The sequence below is a fragment of the Lipomyces chichibuensis genome, assembly GCF_038497645.1.
Source record: "Lipomyces chichibuensis strain CBS 12929 unplaced genomic scaffold V1513scaffold_1, whole genome shotgun sequence".
Lineage (NCBI taxonomy): Eukaryota > Fungi > Ascomycota > Lipomycetes > Lipomycetales > Lipomycetaceae > Lipomyces > Lipomyces chichibuensis.
Window position 1 is genome coordinate 301,456 of NW_027117453.1, and position 18,136 is coordinate 319,591.

Sequence of the window (18,136 nt, forward strand, 5' to 3'; positions counted from 1 at the left end):
GCACGGCCACATTTACTTGCCCCCAAAAAAACTGCCAAAGCCACAGGGGTCACCAAGAGATAGGTACGGAGTCATTGCAACATTAGAAACCATATCGAGAGCAAAAAGAAATGTTAGTCAACTCAAGTTACTCATATATTTTGAATACATCTACTATCAAATTTGGATTCTAAATGTTCAGAATAATATTTACGTCGTATGGCTTTCCGATGGGACGAAAACAAGGAATTTAAATGATTTTATCTTCAGGGTACCGCTTAGGCCAAAGCTATGGTCAATGGTCCCTTCAAGCAGCCGCTAAGTCAAAGAAATATCTAACACTGAAATTTGCCTTCGTTCATAGTCTGACCACACTCTCTACTGCTTATCCACAACTATCATCAAATTCGAATTGTCATCATTAAATTCATTATGCCTGGTGCTGAAATGCTTGGTGTCCCAATTGGATCTATTGGCTTCGGTCTCATGGGCTTCACTTGGCGGCCAAAAATCACACCGGATGATCAGGCATTTGCCGTTATGAAGCGAGCAATCGAGCTTGGAGCCAACTTTTTCAACAGTGGTGAATTCTACGGTTCTATTGAGCCGACATTGAATTTGGATCTAGTTAACAGGTTTTTCACGAAGTATCCCGAGTATGCAGAGAAGGTGTGTTGAAATGAACTCGGGATATAAATCTGAATGATAGTGGTGCTGACTATAGTATAGGTCGTTCTTTCCGTTAAGGGAGGCGTCGATTTGAAGACTCTTACTCCTGATGGAAGACCTGAAGCCGTTCGCGCAAGTGTTAATAACATTCTCAAGCATCTCGGCGAAGCAAAGAAACTCGACATTTTCGAATGCGCTCGCGTCGACAAGAATGTCCCAATTGAGACCACAATTGGTGCCCTTAAAGAGATGGTCAATGAGGGTCTTATCGGTGGAATCTCTCTCTCCGAAGTTGGCGTCGAGACCATCAAGCGCGCTGCGAAAGTGCATCCGATTGCCTCCGTTGAAATAGAGTACTCGCTGTGGTCACTAGAGGCCTACGAACTTGGAGTGTTGCAAACTTGTGCCGAACTCGGAATCCCGGTTGTTGCATACTCACCTCTTGGCAAGGGATTTTTGACGGGTCAGATTCGCTCACGTGCGGACATTGATCAGGGTGATTTCCGTTTGCACTTTGACCGCTTTTCGGAGGAGAACTTCGCGTTAAATTTGCAGCTTGTGGATGAGATTGAAAAGCTTGCGCGAAAGAAGAACATCACTGCTCCGCAACTCGCCCTATCTTGGGTTAAGAAGCATGAGGAAGTTATTCCCGGTCTCACTATCATTCCTATCCCCGGAGCGACGACTGTTGATCGTATCGAAGAGAACTACACGACGGTGCCGCCTCTAACGGACAAGGAGTTCGCAGAGATTGGTGAGATTTTGACGAAGTTTGAGGTTCGAGGTGGAAGATATAATGCGCATGCCGCTGCTCATTTATGGGGCTAGTCAGCATGATGCGAGATATTGTACGCATTAGAAGAACTATTTTACATCAATATTATGACATTATAACACTGAAGTCTCTCCGAACATGTCCGCTATGGGCACAAAGCATTGCAATAGCCCTTTGTCTTTGGAAAGACTCATCATGCAAATGCCCAGTTCTATCGTGGTTGGAGGGCTGGCACTTGCGGTGGAAGTGACGATGCCCTGCTATCTGCAGACTAGGATCGCACCATTACGACAGGTGCCCGGCACTGAAAAGAACTTTCCTAACGGTAAACTATGAACAATCCCAAACTTGGATTGAGCCATCTGTCCCGCAACTGACCATCTGAGGATTTTTTGGGTGATAGGCAACGCAAGAGATAACCTTCTCGCCATGACCCTTCAATTCGTGAACAACCCGTCCGGACAGCATGTCCCATGCATAAACCTTGCCATCTTCGCTACCGCTGATTACGTAAACGTCGTTGTCCCCAAAACATGAACGGATGCGATATTCCTTATTTAGGTGGCCCTTGAACGATTGAAGCATTGTTCCATTGGATTTGTCCATAAGTCTTATCATGCTGTCCAGCGATGATACAAGCACGCAGGCGCCGTCTGTTGAATCTTTTATCGAAGTGACCGGATCTATAGAAGTTAGCTAAACACTTATATACGTCATACAGATCTTCTGCCTACATCCGATAAGATCCTCAAATAACTGACCCATGCGGAGATCATAGACTCTGACGTAACCATCAACCGACCTATCCATCGTTAGCTTCGACCACCCGACTCAAATCCCAAGCAAGTGACTCACCCTGTGATAATCTGACTCCCAACGATTTGCAAAGTAGATATGCTGTCCTTGGCTTCCTCTAATAATTGTATAGGCCTTTGTGAACTCGACTTCGTATCCCACAGTCTAACTTTCGCATCGTAAGACCCTACGATCAGTTAAACAACGGTCTCCATGGTATATCTACATCTGGTCTGTCCACTTACCACTAGCAATTACTGACGCATCGGCATTAAAATCCACCGTATTCACCCTTGACATGTGTCCCGAAAACCGACGCGTCGTCGAGCCGGACGTGACATCCCAGAGATATATCGTCCTGTCACCTCCGCAACTCACGAACTGCATGAATTTAGCATCGCAACTCCATATCAAGCTAGGTAAGTGAAAACACTACCTTCGAATTATCATATGATACTGCAATATCTAAAACTTCGTATCCGTGCTAGAACGATCTCAGTTCAAAAGCCATCGAGCGGTTCTCAAATATTGCGAGCTTACAGCAATGTACGATTTCACCAGTTTAGAAGAATTTGGATTCCAGAGAATAATCTTCCTATCTTGGCCTCCACTTAAGACGTATTGTCCTGTTGTATTATAAGCCACAACGTGAACTGGGCCCACATGTTCCTAGATCGTTGATTTAGATTGAATGACAAATATTCGTTATTTAAGACTTTACATTAAGAGGAACCTTCCGTGAGTACACAGGAAATGGCATTTCCGCGGACACTATTCGCAAAATAATAGCTCCTGGTCAATAGGCAAGATAATGACCAACTGCAATAGCAATGTGAAAGGTAAAGACCATAGATCTATCACATAATTCCTCAGAGAAACATTTAAGGTTTGCGCTAGTTGCATTCCCTAATGTAGCTAGCTACTGATTTTTGCGAGTCAACGACTTTTGTAGATTGCCTTCAAGAGAGGGATTACTTAAAATGTTTTTTAAAAATAATTGACGTCGCGTTTGGATTACCTCAATTATTTTCCACTTATTTCCACTTAAAAATTAAGTGGAAAATAATTGGGAATCCAAACACACACACCCTTAGTCCACATCACGACCACTTACAAGGGAGCCGCACCGCGGAGGGCACCATAAGTGTGATGAGGCTAACAGGATCGCGTCATCTCAGCCACGTCTTGCGAGGGTCTCATAGCTTACAACTGATCCAGTTGCAGATTGTCGGAATCATGTCCCCCAGACATATATAAATCTTTCAGAATCCGCGATTCGCTCGCTTCAGTTTGGCTGCTTTGCTCTCCTCTCACGATTGTCGATTTGCTGAATATCTCTCGTCATCAATCAGTCTGTTTACATTTGCTGCGTAAAATTTACGCGTCAGATCAATTGTCACATTGACCGATTGCAACAAACCAGATTGCAAATAATCATTCACAACTAGCAAAAATTTCAACGACACCTTAGCCACCGCAGAATGCTCATGAAATGGAAATAATACATGTATGTACGGGCCAATAATGCTAATGCAATATCCAATACAACGAAAAGATGGACTTCACTGAAAGAAAGAGCAAACCTAGTTGACCTGTTTGCTATAAGGATTTTTCGACCGGATGTACGCCCCAAATGCATAGAAGACGAATGGAATTGGAATCATCGCGATAGCAACAAATGCGATTATGCTCGCTCCCCATGAAACACCGATCGTTGTGAACATAATATGGCCGAAGATGGGAAACGCGGCGGCGGAACATGAGCGGAGGAATGTTGTTGCCGCGATCGCGGATGCGGCATAACGCGGGAAAGCGTCGACTAAATAGTTGATGCATCCTTGGAATACCGTCAGGAAGCCGGCCGCGAGGAGTACGAGACCGCTTATTGGCAATATCCATGGGTATTGAACTGGTGACGTCCAGCCGAAGATGAATAGACCAATTGGCATTAAGAACGATCCAACTTTCATCGCGACAAGTCGTTCTTCAGGTACAGGGTTACCGTTTTTTGCAGCAAGGACTTTAGCATAATGAAGGGAGCCAAGGATGTTGATACAACCCCCTACAATAACTCCAAAAAAGATTGCCAGTGACGGGAGCGTTGCCACGACTGTGCTCCAGCCACGGAGGTATGTGAAAGTGACTGGAACGGCCACGACCCCGAGATACAGGATACCAAAGACGAAGGAACCGTACACTGACATTGATGTTACGATTGGAGTTAGAAGCATTGCGAATGGTCTCATAAAATGCTTGGTTATCATTTCTTGCAGTGTAAAGTCCCATTCTTCGTGTTCTGCGTGATACAACCAGTTTCCAGTATCAATCCTCAATCTCTTCGCTTTGCGTGCCAACAAAACGGGATGATATGTTTCCGGAATCGTCGTTATTGCCAGCGCAAACATTACTAGGGCATAAATTCCAGAATAATATTGACTCCACCGCCATCCATATTTCCCCAGTGTTGAGAATGCAGCTCCCATTACGGAGCTCAGAGGCGGACCCCCAGTGACGACAAATGAATAGAACACGAGGGCGACAGCGCGCGTATTCGGCCGCCAAATATCTCCTAGCACACCGCCAGTATTTGCAATAGGGGCACCTCCAAACAATCCTTGAAAGAACCGCATCAGTAAGACTGTCTGAAAGTTATTGGCAGCACCACAACCGAATGCGAAAATGCCGGACACGAAGAACGGAACGAGGACACCGATTTTTCTACCGTACACCTCGGATATTGGGGCGAAGAACATAGGACCGAATCCAACACTATCAATCGATAAATATTTTGGTTTGGCTTTTATTTTCACGAGCGGATATATACCCTAGTAAGAACATCGAGACACCTAGCGTTGCCACCATTGTGGATGTTCCATATTCTACAGCAATGTCTTCAGACACCTGGCCGTACATGGATGATGCAACTTGGGGCCCAAATGTGCACAATGCATAGGTAAAAGTGGTGTAAGCCCGCTTCCGGAACGGCCAATTCAGCGGACAGTAAGGATCATCGTCGCCCTTGAAAGTGACAAGGAATTTGTCGGAGCTAACTGCAACTCCCATACTGTCGTTCATCTGCTGCTTTTCCACATCGACACAAGCACGGGAAGACATAGCCGTGGACGATAACGGGCTTGAACTCAGTTCTTGGACCACTACTTCGCTGGGGACTTTCTGTAGCTGTACCGACATATCGTTGTGGATGCAACTGAGAGCTGGCCACATCTTTTACTGGTTCTAGCACTGACATAAACGGTTGGCCATATCTGAAAAGCTGTGATGTGCTAGCAGAAGAGGCGCTCGTAGCGTTGGAAAGTGCGAATATATTCATTTTAGTGTGCGAATGGATTTGAATACCCTAACCCATAATGAGTGAAGTTTAAGTTAGATTAGAATGAACCCAAATAAAACTTACTAATTTTTTGGACGTTAATGGGTAGTTATTCAAAATTCTGCGAAAGATTTTGGCCTAATGGTTGACGACCGCTCATTGCCGCGAATGGATCCTCGGCACCGGTTAATTGCATTATTTAAATAGAGATGTAATTTGCAGTTTTTGTTTGGAATTCTTGTGAACTCCTTGAGATACAATGTTGCGGTTGTTGTTCCATTAAATTGGGCAATTTTGAATGCCATCAATATGGTCGCGTGCCTTTTGGCATGCAATCAGATGAATGGATATAGAGTCCACAGGCTCAATGTGCAGGCGCTATCTCCGCCGTTCCAGTTCAGGGCGGTGGCCACGTCGGCACCGCCCGGTGCGTCTCATTGGAAATGATGGGTAAGTTGATGCTGCATAGTAACTGGCGCGAACTGGTTGGATCACTGACAACCCGTGGCTCGTTTAAAGTATTATATCACCCAAAACTGATATTTTTGCAGTCAAGGAGATCGATCCGGAACTTACGGCCGAGTGATGGTGACTGCCGGAGCCAATGCTTTGTGCGGCTTAAGCTGAACTTACAGAGCGTTGGTGGTCAAAATGGCCGCCGCGGAGTATATCCGAAAGCGCGGGCCGATATCGGCGACGAAGCCGCGGTCGAAGCGGTCACATTGGCAATCGACAATGACTCACCGTGCCGTTATCGCTCAGCGAAGCGGAACATTGCCGTGCATGCCTTTACCCGCAGCAGCGACTAGTGAATATACTACTATACTACTCTATGTGAACAATTATTGGCACTCTGGCAAATCGGCTGGGGCCCGTGTTGGTGGGCGGCGCACAGTGGCTATTATAGCGGATAAACCGAATGCCCGGATAATAATCTATTCGATGCGCAGGAAGAATTGAAGAGCCTCAGCATCTCCGCTTCAGATCGCCGCTTCTTCTACTTGAAAGCTCGCAGATTCAGCTTCTGATGCAAGCCCGTGCCAGAAACTCCTCCTCACGCGTTCCATTCTCCCAGCCATTATGTCCACAAATGCAGAAAAGGTCCAGGTTTCTCGCGAGCTCGCAGAATCGACGTGCCTAGGAGACAACGTCCCAGTAACTCCGGAAGTCGTGGACGCCGCCAGTGTATATTCGTCCGTGAAGGACAAGGGTGCCGAAGACTCCGATCGATATCTGGTAGTGTTCGAGGGCGACGATGATCCGTACTGTCCGCTGAACTGGTCCTTCAAGAAAAAAAGTTTTACGACCATGATGTACGCATCCTGCACTTTTGGACCGCAGTTCGCGTCTTCAGTCTATGGGCCAGTAGTTGACGACGTAGCTGCGCTCTATAATGTGTCGCAAGAGGTTGCTATGCTCGGAGTATCTCTCTTCGTCCTCGGGTAGGTTGCTGTCGACCTGCTCTGATATACATTCGGCTGACGTTTGCTAGCGTCGGATTTGGTCCAATGCTCTTTGCTCCCATTTCAGAAGTATATGGTCGAAAGATTGGCGTTATTGTGCCGTTCTTTATCTCCGGCTTGTTCGCTATCGGTGTTGCAACGGCCAACAACTTACAAACCGTCCTCATTATGAGGTTCTTCCAAGGTTTGTTCGGTGGTGCACCAGTGTCCAATTCTGGAGGCGTGCTGGGCGATATATGGCGACCAGAAGCCCGAGGAGTTGCCCTGGTATGTTATGCTTTTGTCGTCGCGGGCGCGACCACAGTGGCGCCCGTAATCAGTGCTGCACTGTCAGTGACCAGCAATAATGGCTGGAGATGGACCAGTTACCTGTGCGCGATCTATACGTTTACGATTGCGATTATCAGTGCGATTTTTGTGCCGGAATCATACCACCCAGTGCTGCTCTCGAAGAAGGCCAAGAAACTACGGACTACCACACAAAACTGGGCCTGGCACTCGCAACTCGACGGGTGGGACTTGACATTCAACGATATCGTTACAAAGCACTTGACGCGTCCTTTCGCTATGCTAATGACTCCTATCGTCGCCGCCATGTGCACATACGCAGCATTCTGCTTCGGAATCCTTTACCTAGGCGTTATTGCGATGCCTGTTGAATTCCGGGTAGTCAGACAATGGAAAGAGGTGCCATCGTGCCTCGCAACACTTAGCATGTTTGTCGGAGTCGTACTCGGTGGCGGTATGAATATCTACGCCGCCCGTCGTTATGCTCGTATATTACGAGCCAACCACGGTAAACCGGTTCCCGAAGAACGACTGGTAGCCACCTTCTTCGGCTGCTTCCTCATGCCGATAGGTCTCTTCATCTTCGGCTGGACCTCTCCTCCAAATTTCCCATGGATTGCGCCAATCCTGGGCACGACCGTCATGATGACTGGTTTCTTCACAATCTTCCAGGGTTGTCTAAATTACCTCGTTGACACATTCCTCCGCTTCTCAGCTTCAGCTATCGCGGCAACTACATTCACGCGATCATGTCTCGGCGCTGCATTCCCACTATTTGGCAACATAATGTTCCGCAACCTCGGCGTGCAGTGGGGTGCCAGCCTTGTCGGATTCTTTGCTGTCGCTATGATTCCCATCCCGTTCGTGTTTTATCGTTTCGGGCCCGAAATTCGGAAACACAATCCATACAGTTCACAAGTCATGTAGCGCTTTTGATCTATTCTGCAGTATAATAGGTGGCCATTTGCATATTTTCGTAATGGTAATTTGCATCTTAAACGGTTCTATGATGGATTTGAGTTTGTTATGTAATTTTGTGTTCTCATTTTTACATGTTGTATTCGGCTTTTTGGTCTATAGACGATTAATACCTGGTTCCGCTATTAGCATTACATGTAAATGCTGGCATTTGCAATATAATACTTGAAATGCTAAAGACTGTTGCTACCAATACAAATTGCTCAGCCCCCATGCGTCCAGAACTAATGCACAATTAAGCAAACGGAAAGCCATGGTTTCCCCGCGGTTTTTGTCAACAAAACAGTAACCGCTTCTGGATTGTCACTTCTAGCTCATTTTGATCACAGAGAGCAATCGAGGGAATTGAGCAGCATTGCCGATTGGCAATTTATGGTTATCTGTTTTATTCTTTGAATTTGTACGTTTTGACAGCGGCCACATGGCAGGCCCTCGTGGCTAGCTAGGCGCTATATATCCAAACTAGTTATCGTAAACATTATATTGGTTAACAGTAGTCACTGAATCAATTGTCACTGAATCAAATACCAATTGAAATAATACAAGTACAAGAGTTACATAAACCATCAAAAGCACCGAAGCATTTCGCAATATGTCGTTACCGATCCACATCCAAAATAATTGTACAAAGTCAAACAAAATGCAAATGCAAACAAACATGCAGTCCAATCGTCAGATCTAACTCATGATGAAAACGATCAATACTAATACAATAATGACCGTGAGCTTTACATTATTACAGCTTAGAGACGTGACACCAGCGCTAAATGCGTCCACAGGGCTTAGGAAATTACATGTGGCTGTATCAAGATCGAAAGTGTCTCCGTTATGCAACGTATCATTCAACAAACCGTATGCCTGATACAAGCCTTTCTGTGGTAAAGGGCACAAAAATTGTAGATTAAACGGACAGTCCTGCATAACTTTATGGCAGACATAACTACATGGCATGAGCTCTGTGTAGTCATCGGGGTTCAACTCATCGTTCAAGAAACTATTGCGTGATGTGCCAGGAGTCCTATAAGCTAATCCCGAAATCTCAGACAATCCAGAACTGTCATGACTTCCGGAAGCTATAGCTAAATTGGTGGACGACTCGTAGCAGCGAGGGATCAAAGACAGACAAAGCCAGCGTTTATATGACGCCCGGCACTGGTCGCAAGTTCGCATTACAGAGTATCGCACGTCGATATTAACATCACATGGGATTATCTGCATTGTTTTATTGAACCCTGAATATAGCTCAACAGCAAGGCCATCGTACCAGCTTCTCAAATCATCGCGACTCAGAGAAATATTTGACGGCACCGCGTAGCCGACTTCGTCGCAGAAGCCGAGGCCATATATAAGTTGGCAAGTCGAGTCTGCGGATCACGTCAGTTGCGATTGTAAAGTAGTGTTTCCTAACTTACTCGTCTTGGTTGTAAATTCGACAAAGTCATGTATGACTCCAGTGCCGGATACTGTGGAATTCCCTTCGACTACGTAGGCCTGATACGTACTCGCCGAATTCAATCCCTCTGCAAACATGATTTCTCGGGTATTATTCCCCAGCAGTGTTGTCATAATACTCGTGTTGCTGGCCCGAACAGCAAATCCACCGCTAGTTATAGCACAGTAGGACCCGTTAAGGCTCCGGATTGAATTATTATTATCATCGTACACGTACATATCGTATGGTGGATTTGTAGTTGTATTCGATAGGGCGCCAGTGGCCAGCAATACTGAAGAGGAGTCTGTATCAACAACAGTCATATCGAGAGGGTCACCAGTACCGTTGAATTGATATAGAGCGGCGAAGATCTGTCCCGACCACGCGCCATCCCAACTGTTGTCGTCGTAATTCGGCGCAATTATGTCGACGGTGATAGTTCCGCTTGCTTCGACGGAAAAGTGCGAATTAAAAACACCGTTTTTTAGCGTGTCGTTATACTGTACACTGGCATTCTCTGTTGACTGGCCGAAAGCTTTCACGCTCCCAACAAACCTGAGAGCGAGGTCTGAAACGTACGCATCCAACAAAGGCGGAGAATCTTGCTTACTGAATGGCTGCGTACAGACCGCAGCAAATATATACCAATCCACACTCTGACTATCGGTATTCGTAAAAGAAAATGTTGCTGGATCACCCTTTGTAATTGAGAACGGAGTCAGCGTTACCGGGGCTATGTCGCGTATCTTAACCATGTTCTGTGTATGCGTCTCGTCTAATTTCATCCCCGTCGACTCAAATCGAACGTGTCCAAAGGGTCCTACAACACCACGACCAAAATTGTCAAAGCCGATATCATCCTCGGCGGCCAACACAGGTGTGGGCCAAATATGAATGTTATCGCTGATACCTTTGTCGCTGAGAGCAAGAGAACATAATCCAAGTGGCAACGCCAATATAAGTTCAAGAATCAATAATATTCTTAGTCGCATCTCGGCTATTTATTAATTCTTTCTCCTCTCTGTGCTAGCAAAGGTTAGCATTCTCTGCAAATCTATTAAGTTCGTACCGTACCGCATTGCCCTATTATAGGATTTACGCACTTTTCCAACACCAGAGTATGGTGGTATACACTGATTGCCACCCGCGCTCCAATTACTAAGGTCTAATATGTGCTTCTAAAATTAATGGCCCAAACATATGACTTGCACGTCCTACTAACTACTCTGACGAGATTGGAACTGCTATCGACCACGTTTATAGATCAGCCGCGAGATTGCGATGGTTCAGCTCAGCCGCACACTAGGCGGCCTCCATTGTCATGCGAGTAAGAACAACTACGTAAACTATTTACTTAGACTCTTGAATGCTATTTATGCAACAAGTCGACAATAAGATAATCTATTTACATTACACATTTCACAGGTATGACTAAGCGCTCTCAACGATCTCCTTAAATATCTTCTTCGTGGGGACTTTAGCATGCAACCTAGCGCACAGCAGAAACGCTCCACTGAGCTTTCTGTGCAAACTGTAGGTCTCCTCAGGTGGAGGTGTGAGTCGTTCGCGGATCATCACTGGAATCAGTGCGCGCACACGATCAGTAACCGTCTGGTGCGAAAAATCGTACATGTCTTCCTCGCTGCCTCCTTGCATGAACGGCTCGGCGAGCACAAGAATACTATCGACATGCGCGTTCAGCATGGTCGGAGATTCCAATCCCGTCAAATATCCTAACCGCCTGCTGTATAGCTCACAACCTTTCCTGTCTTTACGCACCGCTGCTTTCAAAACCGCGACATAGTCTTCGACAAATTCAGTCGAATATTCCCGGGATGCACCGAAGTCCAGGAGCTCAATTTTACCACTTTGCTCATTGTAGAGGAAATTAGTCCAATTGGGATCAGTTTGCATGTAATGAAACTCCACTATCTCGCGCAAGCACAATCGCAAAATTTCGCTCGCGATCCAATCTTTCTTTTCCTGCGGCAATGTATCGATCTTAGCGACGCCGACGCCCCACATGCGCTCCATTGTTAGCACGTGTGCTCCACTGCATGCATCAATAACTTCAGGAACATCAAAAACTGGGTCGTCCTTAAGGAGCTCGCGGAATTTGCGGAGACTTTCGGCTTCGCGGACGTAATCACATTCCCATGCCAGCTCTGTGCGGGCATTGGCGATCGTTTTATCGAGGTACAAACCAGTGGGAAGTAACCGCGATGCAGAAAGAAGCATGGCGAGGTTATTTAAATCAGAAGAGATGGAGGACGCGACGCCTGGGTACTGGACTTTGACGGCAACGGGCTGTCCAGTACTGGTCAGAACTGCGGCGTGTACTTGGCCGATTGACGCGGCTGCAATTGGCACATCCTCAAACGAAGAAAATTTGTCGCGCCAGGATGGGCCGAGGTCTTGAGTCATTACGCGTTCGAGTTGGCGGCGGGGCATGTAATCAGCGCTGTCTTGCACGCGACTGAGGACCTGCTGGATTTCGGGTGGAAGAAACGACGAGTCTAATAGAGGGATATAAGTTAGCGCTCATATATATAATTGAACTCGAGGAATGTCACCTTGGAAACTAATCATTTGGCCAAGCTTTAACGCGGCACCTCGCATCCTGGACAACTTCCTAACTAACATTTGTAAATTTGCCGGGCTCATAAATAACGACTGACTCTGTCCAACATGTGTCTCCTCAGAATCTCCCATCCGACGTACGCCTTCTCTAATGGCTCCAATTCCCATCCCAGTAACAAGACTTCCGTAATGAAAGATTCTGCCAATACGTGTCGACGGTACCGGTGATTCTGTCATCGTGTGAACTCGTGGCCGATCAGTTACCACTTCCACCTTTGCTTTCTTTACTACTGATGCTGGTGCGATTACCGCATCTGAAGGCGGCTTCGTAGAGTAATTTCTGACATTACTGTACCGTCTTGTCGAAAACGATCGTGCGTCGTTCGGAGTCCTTGTCGGATCAACAGTCGGTCTCTTTCTGTCGGCTCGTACCACCCTGGCAGTACTTGCCGTCGTTGAGTCCGTAGCAGACGACGCCGATGAGGTAGCATTCTCTTCTCTCTTAGTAGTCGGCTTCCGCGGCTTACTCCTAAACTGTGTGGTCAGCGACGACGTGCGGAAGAATTGGTCTGTATGCGCCATGTAAATCTCGCGCGTCCGCTGCCCAACTTGACAAACCGCTCCCGACAAGCGAATTAAGTCTGGTATTGTCACCATTGCGATTGTAAATGTCTGCGTTTCGCCGATCGCAGAATTGTAGGCTGATCTTAGAGTTGCGCCAACGAAATCGTCGCTGTGGACACTGATATGCTCCAAGGTTGGGAAAGCGTGCGATGTTCCTACTCGGGAAGTGGACAATGTCCGTACTATTACTGCGAAATAGACGTCAGCTTCCAGTGTGGTAAATAATAGCAGCCGGAAGCAAGTCTTATATTCATCAATAGCCTTATCTACAAGCTTGTTCACTACGGTCCCAGTTAACGCATTATTTCATACATTGCGGATGGCGTTAGTCGGTTAAACGCTACGAATAAAGACTCATCTCCATCACCAGATCCACAAGTCAAACCAACTATTCGTCTTACTTTTTTTTTTTTTTTGACATGGATAACTATACGCTGCAAAAAATGTATCTTTCCCACTTACAAAAAAGCGTTATTTCCTCAACAAGAGATAAAATCAATGCGTAATAACTAAAGCGTGACAAAGATTTTTCTTTATGAGACTAATAAAGAGAAAAGACAATTATTATATCTTATATAGGCGGCATTTTGAATCCAAAAGTTCATTGAACTAGTCGAAACAATGGATCTTCGATAGCGCCATGTAGAGAAGACAAGTAGAAGACGGTGGATAAAGGCGTAATATGGATATTAGGCAGTCATCTCAACGGACTTAAATCTGCGTCACCTAGAGATGTTGCAGCCATTTGTTTTGCAGAACAAACACGAACTATAAAGCACTTATTAACTTAAATTATCTATAAAATTGAATGTCTCACGTTAGAGGTCACTATTTCAAGCCAGAACAAGCTGTGGAAAAAAAAAATTTCATTTGACAAAAGTTGGGCCGCATATAGCAAGCAGACTCAGATTACCTAACCCTGAGAACCTCTCAAAGATAGCGCGCTTACTTGGTCTTGGAGTCTAGTTATGTCAGCGTATGGTATCAGATATGTGCCTCTGACTTCCGTCTCCAGCAACTTTATAATAGATTAGATGAATTACACGCAGTGATATTTGATGTTTGAAAGAAATATATTCAGCCATCGTCCTCTTTACCCCTCAAGAAAGGAAAAATAACTTGCGCTATCATGATATATCCCCTGTCTCGTCATTCGCAACACCCATTCTAAACGAAATAGAACAACCCGAATAAGACATCCCGTACATTATACCCCACCAAACCAAAACTTTACAAATAATAATCAGAAGTCAATCTTGACACTTAAGCAGCAGCCTCGATAGGAATAGCAGAGATAGTCTCTTTCTCGACGACAACTTTGTCAGCCTGGACCCCAGTAACAGGGGTGAGAGATAACTGGGCATCAGTCCAGATAGGATGAACAGGCTTTGCGCCTTTAACACCGACACCAGCAAGCCCACCGACGGCTTCCCAGTCCTTGACGCGCTTAATGCCGAGCTCAGTCCAGACTGTTTCAAGAGCGTTAACTAGATTGTCAGCGAGTTTGGCGCCGTGGCCAGGAGTAGGAGTAACACGGAGACGCTCTTCGCCCACTGGGACAGTAGGGTAATTGATGGCCTGGACATAGATATTGAAACGGTCGAGAAGCATGTCGGAAGCGATTTTAGCCGTCTCGGCATCGCCGACAAGAACGGGAACAATGTGCGACGGATTGGGGACAACAGGAATGTCTAGCTCTGCAAGTTTAGCCTTCACGTAGCGAGTGTTTAGCTGCTGAGCAGCACGGTCTTGAATAGTCGTCTTCTGATACTCAATGGCTGTGTTTGCACCGGCCATAATGGATGGAGGAAGCGAGGTTGTAAAAATAAAACCGGGAGCAAGGGATCGGATCATGTCGACGAACTTAGCAGAGCCAGCAATGTAGCCACCGACACAGCCATATGCCTTGCCAAGAGTACCGGTAATGATATCCACTCGTGACATAACAGTATTCTCTGGACGACCGCTCGCGTGGGCCTCGAAATCAAGGTGCTCAGCAACACCAGCACCACGGGGACCGTACATGCCGACAGCATGAACTTCATCTAGGAAAGTGATAGCACCGTATTTGTCAGCCAAATCGCAAATCTCCTCGATAGGAGCGATTGAACCGCACATGGAATAGACAGATTCGAACGCAATGATCTTCGGGACCTCTATGGGGAGCGACTTCAATTTATTCTCCAAATCCACCAAGTCGTTGTGCTTGAAAACAACTTTTCGTGCACCAGAGTGCCGAATACCCTGAATCATAGAAGCATGATTGAGCTGATCGGAAAAAATGACACAATCAGGAAGTTTAGAACCGAGAGTCGAGAGAGTAGCGTCGTTGGCGACGTAGCAAGAAGAGAAAACGAGAGCAGACTCCTTGGAGTGTAAATCAGCGAGTGCGGCCTCAAGCTCGACAGCATGTCTATTGTGGCCAGCGATGTTGCGAGTGCCACCGGCACCCGCACCATAGACTTCAAGCGTGTTACGCATGGTCTTCAAAACTTCTTTGTTCTTTGACATGCCGAGATAATCGTTGGAGCACCAGACGGTGACACGCTCCACTTCGCTGGCAGTGTGAGCTTTGGGAAATTCCTTCGCAAGACGATTGATGTTGTTGAAGTAGCGATAAGACTTGTCCTTGTGCTTCTTGGTCAACTCGGCTTGGTAAAAGTCCTCATAGTTGAAAGTGTTGGATTGAAGCTTCATGGGGTAAGAAGCAGTCTTAATCGGTGCTTCCTTTTCAGCAGCTTCGCCAGTAACGCCCTGAGCTGCTTTCATAACGGCAAGACCATGTTTACAGATACCTGTATCATAGATCATCAGCCAATGCAATTTGAGAGTAAAGACACATGTCACACAAGCACCATACCCTTTGAAGTATCGAAAACGCCAGCTTTCGCGTGGACAGAGTCAATGCTGGTCTCGTTGGCCATCGCCTGCGAGGACTGTTCGAAGTGCAATGGCTTCGTCGAAGTCGCATAGGAGCGAGAGGACTGAACAGCCATGGCAGCACCCATCACAGGGCACTCGCGGGCGGCGACCTGCAAGTTTGAGACGCCATTCGCGGCCGCAGGCGATGCAGACAATGCGCGGAGCGTGGCCGGCGAAGTCTTATTGAGGAACGGACAGAATAAACGAGACTGACGGGCGAGAAACTCCATTGCAATAGCGATAAGGATGGAAGGATTGACTGTAGGAGAGGAAAATAGAATGTGAGCGACTTTGCCTAACTTTTTATCGAGGCAAGTCTGGACAGACTCACTTTGTCGCCTGAGCTGTGACAGGCTTGGGGCGGTGTGGCGGATTGTGTGGCGTACCTTTGCTGGCTGTGGCTACCGAAGCCAATCGCAAGCCGGGTTGTGTTAACACGCCACTCTCCGAGGCGCATGTGATTGGCTAAAAATGGCGGTGCGGATGATAATTTGCGGGAAGCTGATTGGCTAGACACTTGTGGCGCAGAATATTGGTCGAGACCCGTTGCACAAACGTCAGCAACAACGACAGCATTTTCTTATCTCTTTAGTATTCTTCTGCCATAACTCTCAAGGTTTATATGCAGGCTCAGCCGCAGCAAATTCCTGAATACGGTCTAGCGCTTTCGACCATGCTACAAAATAATTTGACCACAATTTGCAGCTCGTCGATAGTCCGCACAAGAAATACTAAGCAAGCCTGATAGCGATGACGGGATAACGCCATCCGTACATTCTTCTCGGGGGGCTAGATTGCAGCAAAGAAGCAGGCTAACAATGATGTATTATTTAGCCATACGGCAGATAACAAGTTGGATCGGTTTTTAGTATGATACTGTAGTAAAGCACAATGCTGGAAAGTAATCGTCAACTCGGGATTCCCGCTGTGGGGTTTCCTTTCGGCCTCAATTGCAGTTCTCCTTTGATTAAATTATCCGGACAACGGTTTACACAATTTTGTCGTTTTTCTGTCAGATTAGATGCAGTTTAATATTTACAGTCAATTCCCACCGTAGAATGTCAATTTCACGAAGCATGTCGCAACCTTGGAAAAGTCACGTTATGTTCACAGCTTAGCAAAATTTCTTATTAAAACAGATCGTACAATATATGAAAGCCAAGATCTAGTGTTCGACTGTTGATTATCGATATAGCGGCTCCGGCTCATGCTAGATGCCCTCAACCCCCCTGGGCCGTCTCGCTTTAAATTACTGCCACTCAGCCATCACACCACAAAATCGGACTGGCTAGCTCCGATGCAAAGATGCTCCCGGTTTGATAAAGTATAGAATGCAACCCGAACGGTCGATGTCGTAATCTTTACATGACAAGCAAAAGATTTGTGCTCACCAGACTGGCGACGGCCCATGAGTGTGCAATTTGGTCAAATAAATTATAAAGGCAGTTTATCACATGTACGATACGCACACGTCTTGATTAATAGGTCATACTATAACATAAATACATCGCGATCCAATGCCATTATATATTCTGTTCTCACTCGGGTCGAATAAATGGATACGGCACTTGAATATCAAGCGACAGATATGCCGTCCTCCTTGGTGAAATAACCTTGATGCCGCGCGCTTTGTACACCTCCTCATTCAATTTTTCTATAAAACGCTCCAGCTCCAACGATTTTCGTTTATGATACGATGTGTGCACAATCTCGCACAGCCAGCATGTAAGAAAGCCAATACAAGAGTCAAGCACGTTTCCCAACGACAACGGATAGAATGCTTGGTCCAGCTGATCGTTGACCTCATGTACTAAATCCAGAAACTCCATCTCGGTCATAAACACGGATAACGGGTATCCTGGGAATTGAGGCGTGAAGGCCGGAGTGTTGCTCTCGCGGGGATACACATAGTCGCGGTGGATTCTCACTATACGAGTGAGTGACGCGCCCAATGAGCCCACGGGGACGTGTGGATTTTCTGCATGTGTGCGGAAATAGTCGCGATGTGTAATACTAGGTAGCCACCGGGGATCTGCTATCTGAAGTGGCCGCTCATCTGGAGGTGGATCATCGGGACCTACTGGGTTGATGGAGGAAGCCATGAGGAATTACATATGATGCTTTATAGGGTCGGAGGGGAAACCAGGCACTAGACTCAAGTAGACAACAAAGTATCAGACAAATAAGAAATGCCTATGGTCAGTTCACGGATGCGGTCAGTTCGATGCAATGCCAATGCCCCAAATCGTGCTCCGTTGTTTCAGAAAGAAGGGCAACATTTCAATACAGTTCCACACCTT

At 46.4% G+C, this 18,136-nt stretch overlaps 8 protein-coding genes across 8 annotated transcripts; 2 read left to right on the forward strand and 6 right to left on the reverse strand.

Annotated features, from left to right (window-relative positions):
• Positions 1-320: 320 nt before the first annotated feature.
• Positions 321-1,549, forward strand: V1513DRAFT_434998 (NADP-dependent oxidoreductase domain-containing protein). Its single transcript, XM_066896541.1, has 2 exons — positions 321-648; positions 709-1,549. The coding sequence occupies exons 1-2, from the start codon at positions 412-414 to the stop codon at positions 1,474-1,476; spliced, it is 1,005 nt and encodes a 334-aa protein (XP_066756468.1). The 5' UTR covers positions 321-411; the 3' UTR covers positions 1,477-1,549.
• On the reverse strand, positions 1,435-3,044 carry V1513DRAFT_435002 (WD40-repeat-containing domain protein). Its single transcript, XM_066896542.1, has 7 exons — positions 2,940-3,044; positions 2,759-2,887; positions 2,655-2,702; positions 2,464-2,599; positions 2,279-2,405; positions 2,158-2,225; positions 1,435-2,106 (listed from the first exon to the last, which is right to left on the reverse strand). Exons 1-7 carry the CDS (start codon positions 2,976-2,978, stop codon positions 1,754-1,756), a joined length of 900 nt encoding a protein of 299 aa, XP_066756469.1. The 5' UTR covers positions 2,979-3,044; the 3' UTR covers positions 1,435-1,753.
• A 757-nt stretch (positions 3,045-3,801) lies between these two features.
• Positions 3,802-5,281, reverse strand: V1513DRAFT_455874 (major facilitator superfamily domain-containing protein; the record flags this gene model as incomplete). Its single annotated transcript, XM_066899539.1, has 2 exons — positions 3,802-4,987; positions 5,043-5,281. The coding sequence occupies 2 exons, from the start codon at positions 5,279-5,281 to the stop codon at positions 3,802-3,804; spliced, it is 1,425 nt and encodes a 474-aa protein (XP_066756470.1).
• Positions 5,282-6,494: 1,213 nt separating this feature from the next.
• V1513DRAFT_4742 (major facilitator superfamily domain-containing protein) lies at positions 6,495-8,301 on the forward strand. The gene is made up of 2 exons (XM_066900183.1): positions 6,495-6,991; positions 7,042-8,301. The coding sequence occupies exons 1-2, from the start codon at positions 6,630-6,632 to the stop codon at positions 8,225-8,227; spliced, it is 1,548 nt and encodes a 515-aa protein (XP_066756471.1). The 5' UTR covers positions 6,495-6,629; the 3' UTR covers positions 8,228-8,301.
• Positions 8,302-8,744: 443 nt separating this feature from the next.
• On the reverse strand, positions 8,745-11,021 carry V1513DRAFT_392610 (stretch-activated Ca2+-permeable channel component-domain-containing protein). The gene is made up of 3 exons (XM_066895294.1): positions 10,785-11,021; positions 9,691-10,736; positions 8,745-9,642 (listed from the first exon to the last, which is right to left on the reverse strand). The coding sequence occupies exons 2-3, from the start codon at positions 10,700-10,702 to the stop codon at positions 8,957-8,959; spliced, it is 1,698 nt and encodes a 565-aa protein (XP_066756472.1). The 5' UTR covers positions 10,703-10,736; positions 10,785-11,021; the 3' UTR covers positions 8,745-8,956.
• A 120-nt stretch (positions 11,022-11,141) lies between these two features.
• On the reverse strand, positions 11,142-12,872 carry V1513DRAFT_372758 (ABC1 family-domain-containing protein; the record flags this gene model as incomplete). Its single annotated transcript, XM_066894796.1, has 2 exons — positions 11,142-12,226; positions 12,284-12,872. 2 exons carry the CDS (start codon positions 12,870-12,872, stop codon positions 11,142-11,144), a joined length of 1,674 nt encoding a protein of 557 aa, XP_066756473.1.
• A 1,102-nt stretch (positions 12,873-13,974) lies between these two features.
• Positions 13,975-16,392, reverse strand: V1513DRAFT_435016 (pyridoxal phosphate-dependent transferase). The gene is made up of 2 exons (XM_066896543.1): positions 15,775-16,392; positions 13,975-15,709 (listed from the first exon to the last, which is right to left on the reverse strand). Exons 1-2 carry the CDS (start codon positions 16,064-16,066, stop codon positions 14,178-14,180), a joined length of 1,824 nt encoding a protein of 607 aa, XP_066756474.1. The 5' UTR covers positions 16,067-16,392; the 3' UTR covers positions 13,975-14,177.
• An 858-nt stretch (positions 16,393-17,250) lies between these two features.
• Positions 17,251-18,098, reverse strand: V1513DRAFT_435018 (Golgin subfamily A member 7/ERF4 family-domain-containing protein). The gene has a single exon (XM_066896544.1). It carries the CDS (start codon positions 17,936-17,938, stop codon positions 17,375-17,377), a length of 564 nt encoding a protein of 187 aa, XP_066756475.1. The 5' UTR covers positions 17,939-18,098; the 3' UTR covers positions 17,251-17,374.
• Positions 18,099-18,136: the final 38 nt, after the last annotated feature.